This window comes from Macaca mulatta, chromosome 1 (genome assembly GCF_049350105.2).
Source record: "Macaca mulatta isolate MMU2019108-1 chromosome 1, T2T-MMU8v2.0, whole genome shotgun sequence".
Lineage (NCBI taxonomy): Eukaryota > Metazoa > Chordata > Mammalia > Primates > Cercopithecidae > Macaca > Macaca mulatta.
The window spans coordinates 54,267,547-54,282,580 of NC_133406.1; the positions used below are offsets into that span (position 1 = coordinate 54,267,547).

A 15,034-nucleotide genomic window follows, 5' to 3' on the forward strand; every position below is an offset into this window, starting at 1 on the left:
AACACACAAGGAACATCCTCCAGGATAGATTGTATGTTAGGCCATAAAATCACTCAGGGATTTTAAGGGAATTGAAAATATAACAATCTTTTCCAATCACAGTAACATGAAACTAAAAATCAATAACAAGGGAAATCATGAAAAATTTACAAATATGTGGGAATTAATCACCATACTCTTCAACAATGTGTCAAAGAATAAATCAAAAGGAAAATAAAAAATACAAGATAAAAACGAAAAAATTACATTGCAAAACTCATGCGATGCAGCAAAAATGTTCTAAGTGGAAAGTTCTTCATAGAAAATACATAACAACAAATGTCCATAATAATAAAAAAAAAATCTCAAATGAACTATGTAAAATTCAAGGAACTGAGAGAAGAACAAAGTTCAAACCTAGCAAAAGGAAGGAAATAACAAAGAACAGAGCAGCAAAAACAAAATAGACAGTAGGAAAAAATCAATGAAAAAGAGTTGATTTTTTGAAAAGATAATATTTAGCTACATTACAAAAGGAGAGTGAAATAAATGAAATCAGAAATGAAAGAGGAGGCATAAAAATTGGTACCACAGAAATAAAAAATTGCGAGACAACTATGAACAATCATACACCAATAATTTGGTTAACCTAGAAGAAATGTATAAATTTCTACATACATACACATACAATATATCAAGACACATCTACATACAACCTAGACATAGACAACCTATCAAGGCTGAATCATTAAATAATAGAAAATCTGAATAGATCAATAACAAGTCCAATGATTAAATCAATAATAAAAAGTTTCCTGTCAAAGAAAAGCCAAAAACTGGATGGTTTTACAGTTAAATTCTACCAAACTTTTAAGAAGAACTAATATATTTCTCAAACTTTTTAAAATAATTGAAGTGGAAGAAGTACTTCTAAATTCATTCTATGAAGTCAATATTATTTTGATACTAAAACCAGTCAAAGATGCTACAAGAAATGAAAATTACAGGCCAGTATCTCTGATCACATAGATACAAAAAGTCTCAACAATATATTAGGAAACTGAATTCAACAACACATTGAAAGAATCATCCACCATTATCATGTGGGATTTATCTCTGGGATGCAAGGATGGTGCAATATATGCAAATCAGTACATATGATATACCAATATAACAAAATGAAGGACAAAAGCCAGATGATCATCTCAATAAATACAGAAAAAGCATTTGACAAAATTCTATATCCTTTCATGATAAAAATTCCAACTGATTAAGTATAGAAGAAACGTACCTCAACACAATAAGCACCATATATGACAAGCCCATAGGAATTCATATGGGAACCACAAAAGTTCCCAAATAATCGAAACAATTTTGAATAGAAAAAAATAAAGCTGAAGACATCATACTCCTTGATTTCAAAATTTATTATAAAACTATTGTAATCAAAACAGCATGGTGCTGGCATAAAAACAAACATATTTATCAACAAAACAAGATAGAAAGTCCAGAAATAAACCCATGAATTTATGGCCAATTGACTTTCAATAAAGATGGCAAGAACACAATGAAGAAAGGACAGACTCTTAAACAAATTGTATTGGGGAAATTGGATATCTATATTCAGAAGGATTAAACTGGATCTTTATCTTACACCAGATACAAAAATCAACTCAAAATAGATTAAAGACAAATAAAAAACCGTAAAACTACTAGAAGAAATGAGTTAAAATCTCCACAATATTGCAATAATCTTTTTTTTTTTTTTAGTAACTCTGAAAGCACAGGCAACAAAAGCGAAAATAGACAAATGGGATTTCTTCAAACTAAAGAGCTTCTGTACAGCTACGGAAACAAATAATGGAATGAAGAGAAAGCCTATGGAATGGGAGAAAACATATGTAAACCATACACTTGATAAGGGGTTAATGTCCAAAACACATAAAGAACTCTAAACAACTCAATAGCAAGGAAACAAATAACATAATTTAAAAATGGGCAAAAGACCTGAGTAGACATTTCTCAAAAGAAAACCTACAAATAACTAGCAGGTTAATGAAAAAATGCTCAACATCAATAACTATTAGGGAAATGCAAATTAAAACCACAATGAAATATCATAGAAACACATAATATAATATGCATATTCACTGTATGATAAAGTCTTTGATACTTTGAATTTCTACATTTTTGTTGAATACTTTTTTGACTTTTTCTTCATGTGACAAAATTTTATAATGTTTTCAGTGCAGATAAAATAGAAAAATAATTCAGTCTTTCTTTTAGTATGTTTGATTTGAATTTGTTTCTTGTTATGTTGAAATATTTGAAGCCATTTCAACTTCACCACTTATGTCTAAACATTTTTAAGATTGTCATCAAATTTTGGAAAAAAATCTTGTCAGATTTCCCTGACCTAATAACCTGCAAGGTTTCAGGACAGTAAAAGAGTTCTAATGAAATGATTAATATTAAATGTTCTTCGAATTGAAACTTTGAAAACTAGTTTGACCTCAATGTCCTCATTTTAAAGGTGTGTTATAAGTTTTATGGTATTATTATTGATGTTAATATATTGTGAATGGCTTGAGCAAGTTTTCATTTTTTACCAGGAGAAGAATCATTGAGGAATCATCCACTTAAAATTTTACACAACTGATCTAGTCTCTATACTTTTTAATCTTGTTTCTCCTTCACTACACATAGACTTCTGGTGTTGGGCATATTGATATGTGCTGTCTTCAGACACTTGATTTTTGTGTTATGATGCCAATTGATTTGGCACAGGGGTGGTAGGAGTATTCCTGGAAGCCATTCTTACACTTGGAGGACCATCAATTATCAAATTATATTTAATTGTGACTGTAAAATATACGACGTAAATCTCAAACTAATAGCATTCTAAGTGTCTTTTTGTGGCATCCTTCAAATGCCTAAAACTGTAATATCAACTGACTCAGTGGAAATGCAGTGAAGGGGAAATTAGCATAGAATAAGAGAGACAGCCGTTCATTCTCTTGCAATTAAGATATTAATTCTCTTCAATTTTTTACAAAATAGATGACCATGCAGAAACGTTACTAAGGGCCAGCTCAGATCCTTGATGGTGTCTATTCAAATTAGGAGCCTTGAAACTTCAACTTCATTAGCTTCATAGAAAAATCAAGCTCTGTTATAAATATTAGTTTTTACACTTTTTCTTTACATTGAGATGCTACGTAATTGTTGTATTATGAATTCATTCAGTAATTTATTTAATTTATATCCATTTCTCTGAGTCCTTTTTCTTCCATCTATTTTAATACAACTGCCAAAGCACCATTACTTAAATAACGCATTACCTACATTTCTTCCTCAGTTAGATCTATCAAAGATTCTTTATTGCCTGTAAAATAATTCACAAGTTTTTGATCTGGAATTCAAACCATTCCTCATTTAAAGCTCCTTTTACTTCTTCCACAATTTCCTTGTGCAAAACCACTGCTCCAGTGTGAGTCTTCTCATTAATTCTAGATTTGTCCCTACACTTTCCTATTATTCACAGTCTCAGAGTGTTCTTAAAATCATCACTGACCAAAACCAGTGTTCAGTAATTTCTCTTTCCTGTAAACGTCCTTCGAAAATTTCAATCATAACAGTCATTTGTTACTTAGCATAGATATTAACTATTTCTAATTTTTTAACTATGGATTTTTCTCTAATACAAATTTATATCCTTACCCTTCTAAATTTTTAATGTCCTATGTATACATAGTACGTATTTGCTGAGAATGAGCCAACATGAATATTGAAAATAAATTGGATCCATTTCAGGTTTAATCTTAGTATTAAGAGTTAAGTATTTACTATCTGTTCTTCTAATGGTAATCTAATACTACATAATAATTTTATGAGTTTAAGGAATAATATGTTGCTAATTTTCTTATGTTCTTCTAAATCTCTTTGTAATAGACTTCTATAGTTTTGAAAAGCATTGATGAATAAAAGGAAACAAAAGCACTCAATTGACGTCTTAACCATCAGTCTTTGAAAAAAGGTAGAATAAAGAAAAAATTATAAAAATAATACATCTGAAAGATATTTGTTGAAATTAATTCAAGAGGATTATTTTTACTTGGATAGAAGAGTGGCATTTTACATTCAACAATTGCAACTTAGGTGAAGATTGCATAGTAAAATCATTCCTGCATGTACTTTAAATTATCACAAACATATATGTATGTGTGGGTGTGCGTACATTCAATACTTTTACAGTATATAATTTATAATTGCAAAATAAATAATGTGAAGCATGCACTAGAGTACATATGTAAATATTTTACCATATTTTTAAACACATATTTTAAACACAGACCACTGGATTTGATACCTGGTTCTAGCAATGTCTTGTGACTTTAAGGGAGTTGCTAAAATGTTCTGTGGCTCAGTTCAGTCATCTATACCTTTGAAAGAGTAATAGTCTCCCATTTCATTGTATTGCGTTAAGTATTGAATAAATGTGCTTAGATCTGTGCCTGGTATATAATTAACACTCAATAATATTAATCTTGATAAATTTCTGGAATACTCTCCAAGTGATAATATTGTTATTAGAATAGAAACCGCTATTGGAAATTTAAGCCCAGGTAAAATATTTGGATTCATACTCAAACAGATAAAGCTAAGGAAAGAATAAAGAAGAAGTTTAAATGATCTATTATGTCAGCATATGTGTTACCAGTTAAACTTCAGAATGATAGTTCAGAATTTGTATTTACTTGATTATTTACATTTCTATGTTATTTTATTTCTTATTTTTCTCAGAACAAATGACTAAGTCTAACTCTTCAATCCTTATATTTTTATTACACAAATGAAAATAAAAATAAAATAAAATGTAAAATTCACATTGGAAGCAAAATTAGAGTTAGGGTGGGCCATTTAATGTGAGAAAATGACCAAGAGGAGGATATCACAATTCTAAATACATATGTAGACATCATCATAGCCCTAAAACATATAAAGATTGACAGCATTAAACAGGGAACTACACAAATCCACATTTATAATGGGAAATGTAATATACCCATTCAATATCTGATAGAATAACCAGACAAAAACATAGTAAAAATACAAAAGATTTTAACAAATTACAAACTTGACCTGCTGACATAGGTAGAATTTTGGCTATAATGGGCTGTAAAGAAAGACCCATTAAATTTTAAAACAGTATAATTATTTAGAGTATGAAATTAAATAAGAAATCAATTTAAAAGATAACTAGAAAGCCAAAGTTCCCAGAAATTTACACTTTAGAAAAGTTTTAAAAATAGACTATTACAGTCAGAAGAGCTTGGTGATATAGGCCCACATATATCCAGTACCTGACTTATGACAAAGGTGAAAGTGTGTCATTACAGAGGAAAGACTGACACTTTCATTAAATAATGCTATAACAATTGGATATCTCTATTTTAAAAATGCATTTCATTCTGCTATTCACAAAAGACAATTACAGCTGTTCTAAAGGTCTTAAATGTGAAAGATAAAATAATTATTTTAGAAGAAAAGCATTGTGCTCTAGGACTAGGCAAGATTTCATTAAATAAGACATAATGCACTAGTCATGGAAAAAAATTGAAAATGTGCTCTATTTTAAAATTAAGGAATTGTGCTTATTATTATAAAAGCCATGTAACACTGAATGGAAAGAAAACCCACAGACTGGAAGAAGGCATTTGTAATACATATTATAAGAATATTTCCATATCTAGAGTATATAAATATAACAATTCCCACAATGCAATAAGTCAAAGACAAACAACTCAATAAGAAAAAAAATATGCAAAGGATTTGAATAGAACCTTCACCAAAGAGGATATCTAAATGACCAATTACTACAGGAAAGTTTCTCAACTTCATGATGTTAAGGACAGGAGACAGGGAAATACTGGGTACAAGAGGGTGGTCACCAAGTAAAGGCCCCAGCCTCAAGCCTGAAGCTCTGTGGACCGAAATGAGGACAGGCATTTCAGTTTTCACACTCAAAAAGTTGCCTTTTGGTCCGCCATGCCCCCCTGTGCTACCCCCATATAAATCCCAAACTCCAAGCTCCAGAAGAGACCTGCAAGTGAGGAGAGGGGGAGGCAAGGTGACAAACAGGCCTGCGATGGCAGAACGATGCAGCAGAGAAAGAGAGGAGGCACGTCTGGACTCCGAGGGGAGTTTGGCCAGGGACGGGTGGAGAATAGTTCGGCCACTGGGAGGCCTGACTCTGGGCGAAGGTCACCTTCCCACTCCATCTCGCTGACAGCCACCTCCACCACTCAATAAAATGTTGCCCTTGTCCCTCGAGCCGCCGTGTGATCCGATTCTTTTGGGACACTGGGCAAGAGCTCGGGATACAGAAGGCTATTTCACTGTCCCACTGCCCATGAGATAAGGAAGAGGGTCTGTTGAGCTGATTAACACATAAACCATTTGCAGATGGTAAAGCTAAAGGAGCACACTAACATATGCCCACTTGGGCTTCGGAAATCGCAGACACCCACCCCTAGATGCTGCTGTGAGGCCAGAGCCCGAAAGCGCTCACCCCAGTTCCTGCACCTGTCCATCTGTGTGCTCCCCCTCCCATAAGGGGTTTGAGCTGTAGGGCGACCTAACTGGCAAGCCGCATGGCTGTTGCACGTCCTTCAAGGGGAATCAGGGATCTCTTACATTCCAATTAGTCATCAGGAAAATTCATATTATAACCACAGAGAATTATTGCTTTGTGTTACCAGAAAAGCTAAAACTACAAAGATTAAAATTATCAAGTATCTCTGAGGGTGTGGAGCAACTTGGACACTGCTGATAGAAATGTGAAGTGATGTCCAAGTGTTATAATCCATTTGGAAAATTGTCTAATTTTATCCATTACACCTAAACATAAGTTATGTCCCAGTGTTTCACTCCCAAGTATGCACTTACCAGAAATGTGAATTGTGTTTACCAAAAACCACTTAACATAAGGCTCATAGAAGCACTATTCATATCAGCTCCAAACTAAAATCTGCTCAAATGCTCACTAACAGGCACACAGATAAATAAAATGTGAACTATTCAAAAAATGGAATATGAAATCACAATAAGAATGAACTATCTATAACTACATCTCACGATGTGTTTGAATGATCCAAACATAATTCTTGGTGAAAAACTCTAAACATAAGAGTAAACTGCTTCTTTTTCATTATACAAAGTACAAAAGCCAGACAAATATATTCCATGTTCTTGCAGATCACAACTGTGGTCTCTGTTTGTGGGGGATGTGGGAGAGGGTTGAGAGGAGTATTGACTGAAGAGGAGTACTGGGGTTTTCTGGGAGGTAATAATGTTCAGTGTTTTGACCTCGGTGGTGGTTTCATAGGTATCTTTATCTTCTCAATATTCAGCATACAATTTGTTTATGTTTTCCTTATACGTATTACACAAAACAAAGTTTCAAAAATCAGGATTTTAATTTGTTGATTTTGGAATTATTAAACCTATTTATGTCAAATGAGAGTGAGCCAGTTGCTTCAAAAACGTATATATAAAAAGTATTTAGAAAACTAATTTTATGAATTGCTAGAAAAGCAGGCCCCTAAATTCATCCAGCACTGCATTCTTGGCAAAGTTTCCACACATTGCCTGGGTGCTGATTGTGAAAACATTGCCTAAACCAAAGTTTTGTATGTGATTTCTTTTAAAGTTTCTCTTATTTCCTGTTCTGAGGTTTATACACAATAGACTGGAATAGAGTTTGAATAATTGAAGGATTTATGAAATCCAGAGGGTATCACCAGCTGCTGCTTTGCACATACCAAGGACATGAACATTTTCCAATGGAGAATTTACCTAGCTTAATAAATAAAAGTCCAAGAGCAGGTCACAGCATTAACATTCAGTGGGAGTGCAGCGAGAATCAGATTCAATCTCTGGCATTGCTGGGCTTGTGGCTTGTGGTTGATTTTTTATTTACTTTGCAAAAGTTCCTGATAGGCGGAGCATCTAGTTTCAACTTCCTTTTGCAGCAAGTTCTTTCCTGCACTAATCACAGTTCTTGGAAGAGGAGAATTGGACATTGTGAACAGAGTTAGCTGGTAAATGTCCTCATAAAAGATTCAAAAAATGAAACTTCTAGCAAAGATTATTTGCCTTATGTTATGGGCTATTTGTGTAGCAGAAGGTAAGATTAAAAGAGTCTCTTTTCCTAAAACTGTGTTATGAAACATTTGCTAATGATGCTTTTCACAGTAGTAATAAAAATTTGATTTAGAAAATTTGCTTAAGTATTTTGTAGCTTGACAATTGAGTGACTTTTGACATTTTGAGTTAAAAAACTAAAAGTACCTTATTTGAGCGATATGTCTAAATATTCATCATAATTGTATTTAATATAAAATAGAATAAAATATTTCAATGATCATTTCTGAAAAACTATAATGTGGAATAATCATTTCCATTGTAATTATCATAAAATGTAACTTACTTTTTTTGCTTAGAAGTATAACCAAAATGTATCATGTGAAAGCATTAAGAAGGATGTGAATATACAGTCAATAAAAGCTGTCAAATCATAATGATTAGATTTATTTCAAATATGATTTTAACTCTTCCTTAAGAAAAATTCATTTATTGTTTACAACTGATATTGTCATGACCTTAGAATTCTTGTAGACAAGCATTACTTGTATTATCAGAATAAAAATATTATACAAATTTGAAACACAATTGAATATACAATATTCGTAACAATTAAGTTGTTCAATAGGGATTTTTTTCCTGTAGTTGTATATAACATATATTCTTGAAGACCAGTCTTTTGAAGTAGTGAATATGAGTGTAGGAGTTTTTTTCTGACCTCCAGTAAGACAATTTCTGGATTCATAATAAAATTTAATTATATCATTGCTTCTTGATAGATTAAAAAGCTTATTCTTGGAGGAGGTTTGCTTTCCTAGTCTATGATAGGTAACCAGTTATGTGATAGATATTTGATCAACATTTTTAAACTAAATGAATTACATATTATTCATAATTTCCAAAATATTTTCACTTAGTAAAGAAATTTTAATTGAGTGACCATTACATAGCCTCTAGGAACTGAAGAATATTAGCAAATAACACAAAATCTCTGTTTGAGTCTTCCAATCTAGAAAATAAAGGCACATATGTATTTATATTTATATATTTCAGTAATTTAAAAAATATTCAAATATGTTTAATACCTTTTGAAAGGTTGAACTTTTTTCAGCTATATTTTCTAACGTTATTGCTTGTTATTTGGCTTATAAACTTTATATGTAGCCACTTTTTAAATGAAGAAGACAATTATTTCCTTGTACATATAAATATTATTAGTATTTTGAAATGAAACATTTTTATATTTACAAACAGTTCAAGACCAATGTTCATATTACCAATCATAACAGACATCTTTTTCTGTTTCTTTGTGCAAATATTTGTCTTTTCTTACTAAATTTATGGGAACGTTTCTAATATTTCATACTTACATACTGTTTACTCAGGTTTTACATAGATATCATTTGTAATATGAGGGAGATTTGTTTTATTTCTAATCTTTAAAATCAAGAATCAATGGCAAGTTTAATAAACAGTATAACTTTTTTAAAAGTTGAATTTGAAATATTGTTAAAATAGAGTACATCAAAGTATATGTGGTAATTAAACTATAGTGATTTAAACATCTTATTTACATAATTGATTATTGTTGACTCGTTTCACTTGAATTTTATTTTTCATCAATGTGTGTTTAAATGTGATATCGGTTTCTACTGGTGAATTGAACATCAGCACTATATATGTGATGGTGAAAATGACCTAAAAGATAAAGCACAACTTCAGTATTTAAAGCAATGCTTAGGTCAGTCTCATAATTTTCATAAAAGCACTTGTAAAAAGCCAATGGAGAAAAACTACATGAATTTCCAGTGGATATAAAACTCCCATTTTATTCCTCGTTTCCCAAATACTCTCTGAAACTAAACTAGTTCGAGATGTCAATCAATTCTGTTAATCTACCATCTCTAAGAAATTTTTACTTAACAGAGTAGCCTTGATCATGAAAAATACTCACATATACTTCAATATTTGCTTCTGTTTATATTTTCCACATTGAATACTGAATACCAAATTGAGAAAAGATAGTTTGAATACTATCACAATCTGCTTTACTCAACTGCATAACGTTTTAGCATTACTTCTGCTCTGTTAAGAGTGAATTTTCTTTAAAAAAATACTATTCATTACTAAGAAAGAATTTTAGCCAGCAGGAATAATTTATGATTTCAGCTTTCTATTTGTTTTCTTTTTTTAATATATTGGGTATTACATAGTACCTTTTTAATGCAATACATTGTCTACAGTAACATTCCCAATTATGTAAGAACGTTAATTGCTTCCTTGTTGTAACGGTCTGTGGCTCAGGGAATCACTGCAGGCTACTAAGAATTGGGTCAGATTTACAGGAAAGTTTAAAATAACAGTTTCTTAATCATACCACCTAATTTCACCTTTTCAAAATATATTATGACCAAGCTTTTGAACATATTATGATCAAGCAGATTTTTTAGATTTAGGGTGTAACAATTGTGTACTGTATGAAATTAGGCCACAGCCCAGAAATTCCAAGATGATTAAAGTGAATAAATTAAAACTCTGCTGAAACATGTCCAAGTAAATACTGGCTGCGTTGTTTGGCAGACATGTTTTTTAATCCTAGAGATTTTAGAGTGCAAAAATATTATTTCAGGTCCTAGAAGACATTATAGATCAAAGATTGATGGATTCCATTACAATCAGAAAAAGGAGAATAGTGGTTTAAAATTCCAAATTGTATGTTTGAATTTCAGTGTGATAAATAAGAATTCCCCCTTGCTCCCCCAAAACCCCCACATTTTCAGAGATAGCAGTATGGGTAGTTACCTATATGGTGTGATTTAAAGTTTTGCAATGGCCCAATTGGCTTCAATATCTCATCTCCTCCTAAAATATTTTACATGTTCATATTAATATTACTATAAATTTAACCAATCTGTCATTTATATGGAATGACAAATACACTGAATATGTGTTTTAGGATAGTTAAATTTAGTATTATTCATAATTTACTTTGAATTATTATCATCTGACAACTTCCCTGGAACAATTTCAGTGGGTGGGGTAGGGTAGAAATGGATGTTGATGAGGTTAAGGATAGGACAAAGTGATTCTGGAAGATGAGGTATTCCCAGGTAGGACAGATCTGCTGGTTGAAGTGTTATAGTGAGTGCTACAAGAGAAGGGGTAGAGAAAATGCCCACAGAAATGGCACGAGCCTGAGACGTCTGCCAAGGCAAGCTTTGCTTATTTTAAATTTAGGCATATCCTGGGAATGCATATGCTACTCTTTTGCCTACATATAATTTAAACTAAAAATGAAATATCTAAGTATTGCTAACTAAAATTATTCTTAGGTAGAAGTAAGTTCCCAAATATAAGTGCAAAAGCAGATCGGTAAATATTCTTCATGTGTGGCCTTTGGTTTCTAAGATCTGAGCCAGTCTACATTGACCCACTTTTATTTGTTTAATGCTTGGTTGTTTATTCTGCAGTCTTTTGCCACTTTTCATTCTCCCCAGTTATGCCTCCTCCTCCTCCCCCACACACCATCCCCCACCTGCCTAGGCCTTCGAGATTCTGCCACCTAATCTATCCTGTGCTCAGTTAACTAATGTGTACTTTACCCATTTCCTCACAAAACCATAGTATGTGGAAAGGGGATGATGTAATTGCCAAAAAAGTATTGCATTTTAGCTTAAAATTATAAGGAGTCATAAAAAGATAGCTCAGAGGAAATAAAGTAACTGAACATCAAAAAATGAAACAATAAAAAGGAAAGAAAAAACATTTGACAGAACACTTTTATTTCTTCTGACATTTTAACTTAGCCAAGTTTTTCATAAACCTTGTTAACTGGAAATGTAATAGATGGAAAAGTGATTATAGAAATCTTCTTTCAGGCCGGGCGCGGTGGTTCATGCCTGTAATCCCAACATTTTGGGAGGCCGAGGTGGGTGGATCATGATGTCAGGAGTTTGAGACCAGCCTGACCAACATGGTGAAACACCATCTCTACTAAAAATACCAATATTAGCTGGGCATGGTGGTGTGCGCCTGTAATCTTAGCTACTGAGGAGGCTGAGGCAGGATAATTGCTTGAGCTTGGGTGGCGGAGGTTGCAGTGAACTGAGATCATGCCATTGCCCTCCAGCTTGGGCGACAGAGGGAGACTCCATCTCAAAAAAAAAAAAAAAAAAAAAAAAAAAAAAAGAAAGAAAGAAAGAAAAGAAAAAAGAAATATTCTTTCAGAAATTCCTAAACTGTGACATAAATTTAAGCTTAGGACACATAGGTCAGATGTATTCCACAGGCTGTCCATAATCTACAGATATAATGGAAAGGCTTCCAAATCGTTTCGTTGTTACTCATCTGTTCTTTCGCTCATTTTTCCATCACTTTAACTTCCTCAAGTACTACTTAGTAATACTTGGTACAATGTGTGTTGTGTTTTTTTTTTCTCTCTATTTTCAGGGTCCTAATTGTACTGTCTCTTTGTGGCTGAGTTCCTTTTTCCTGACTGGAACAGTAACTGGCATTATAAATTAGCTAACTAAATACTACACATTTCAAGAAAGTTCTGGAATTTCAACCCATGTTCTGATAGTATCTTGTTTTATCTCTAATTATGACAAACTTGTTATTCTATTCAACTTCATATGACCGTCGGCTATTCTCTCATCTGCTTTTTATGATTCTGGAATGTTCTTCATGCTCTTTTCACTGTTAAGGTTTTTGTTTGTTCGTTTGGTTAGTTGGTTTTTTTGAGACAGGGTCTGGCTTTGTTGCCTGAGGCTGGAGTGCCCATGCTGGAGTGCAGTGGTGTGATCATAGTTCACTGCAGCTTCCAACACCTGGGCTCAAGCAATCCTCCTGCCTCAACCTCCCACACCTAGCTACATTTTTATCTTTTCTTTTTTCTTTTGCTTTCTCAAATGCCTATTAAGTGTGACATAATCTCTATTCCACTTTGTCTAGAGTTTATTTCTTTAAACAATTCTTTACTCTCTTTACAAAGGTATATATGTTACTTCTGAAATGATCTTTAGTTACTCTCATGTTATTTATAAAATAATTTGAATATTTCTTATTTTGAAATGCTAATTAGATCATATCATATATATATATATATGCATATAGAATTGACCCTTGACCAATATGGGCTTGAACTTCAGGGGTCTGCTTACTATGTGAATTTGTTTCAACTAAACCAAGGTAAAACAGATAGTATTGCTGGGATACAAAACTTACGCATAGGAAAAACTGACTTTTCGTACATGCGGTTTCCACAGAGTCAAGTGTAGAATTTAAATATGTGCAGATTTTGGCATATGTGGGAGTCCTGAAATATATATACCCTGTGTATACCAAAGGATGATTGAATAAATAGTATTAATATAGATCAGTGAGAAGATAAGAAAGAAATTTAATGCAAAATACCTATTTTTGCTATTTCTGTTTTGTTCATTTGCTTTATTTTTTTCCAAATTGATGTTGTAGTTTTGCTTTATAGTATATTCTGATATCTACTAAGTTTAGAAGTAGGCTATTTAAGAAGTAATAGGTCCTGATTTTTTACCCACAAAATAATTTTAGAAAAATAGAATAATTGAACAAAGAGATCAATTTTAGTCTACCAAAACAATCTGGCACAAATTTGATTAAAGTTTTTGCAAATATATAATTTTATCATGATTTATTTCATTTGAATAGAAACACTTTTCAAGTAACAGTTAAAAGACATATTGACATTGAGAATAAGTAATTAATTCTATGTTTGTATGTCAATATGCCCCCTTAAAATTTGAAAGTGAAAAAATTAGGTAAATTAAGGTTGTAAAAAATATTAAGTAACATTGATTTTTAGCTTGAACCAAAATTATATAACTATTTTCCTCAAATTATAATAAAAATGTTCTTACTCTTTTCCAGTAGCTAAACATATTCACACTCCTAATACGTGGGCTTAAAAAATATATGTTTTGTTTAGTATTATTCTTATTTTTTTTTTGAGACAGGGAGTCACCTTGTCACCCAGGCTGCAGTGTAGTAGTGCAATCATGGCTCACTGCAGCCTCGATCTCCTGGGCTCAAGCAGTCCTCCCACCTAAGCATCCCAAGTAGCAGGGATTACAGCTACCTTGCTCATGTGATTTTAAAAATTCTTTGTAGAGACAAGGTTTCTCCATGTTGCCAAGGCTGGTCTTAAACTCCTGGGTCTATTGATCCTCTTGAACTTGGCATGCAAAGTGGTGGGATTATAAACATGACTCACTGCATCCAAACTAAAAATAATTTTAAATTGTAAAATAAAGCCAAATGAATTAAAGCTTCAACAATGTGGTGTTTTGTAAACAAAATTAACTGGCAATTAAATGACTATAAACGTAAGATGAAGTATTCATTTAAACAATGAATACTCAAATACTTAGATATGATGACCTAGTCTACTCATAATCTAGAATGAGAAAAATGATATGGCTATTTTTTAAAAAGTTTTAAGATAAATCACATCTCAAAAAATGTTTCTGTGCCTTTGAATTTGTATGTTTCCTATTTAATAAGCCTGTGCCCTATTTCCTTCAAGAATTGCCAATTTAAGGCAAGCAAATGTGGCTGTTGTCCATATATGCTGAGAGTTTGACTACTTGGGCCAAAATAACGGTTGGTTGTCTAATTGGAAGTCTTTGAGAAGGGGCGTTAACTGAGCTTGAACATTCGATTGTTAGTCAATTCAGGCAAATAAAAGTCATGTTACAAGATATATGTAATTATTATTAGAACTCAGTGCAGTGAATCATTACCTTAAATATTTTTGCTATGGCATGAGTTGATAATTATATAGGACAGCAAGCCCCCAAATTGGGTCTTGCCTGGGAAGTTTCTCGGTTTTGTCCAATAAAGAATTCAAGGGTGAGCCAGTGGTGTTAAACAA

The 15,034-nt window shown here is 32.4% G+C and overlaps 1 protein-coding gene across 8 annotated transcripts in view; it reads left to right on the plus strand.

Moving 5' to 3' along the window:
• Positions 1-8,034: 8,034 nt before the first annotated feature.
• CFH (complement factor H) overlaps positions 8,035-15,034 on the plus strand; it is a 133,437-nt gene continuing 126,437 nt past the window's right edge. For all 8 annotated transcript variants that reach the window (XM_028851648.2, XM_078002022.1, XM_078002024.1 and 5 more), the window contains exon 1: positions 8,035-8,167. In XM_028851648.2, coding sequence (XP_028707481.2) covers positions 8,110-8,167 — 58 coding nt within the window. In that variant the 5' untranslated portion in view covers positions 8,035-8,109. The remainder of the gene's footprint in view (positions 8,168-15,034) is intronic.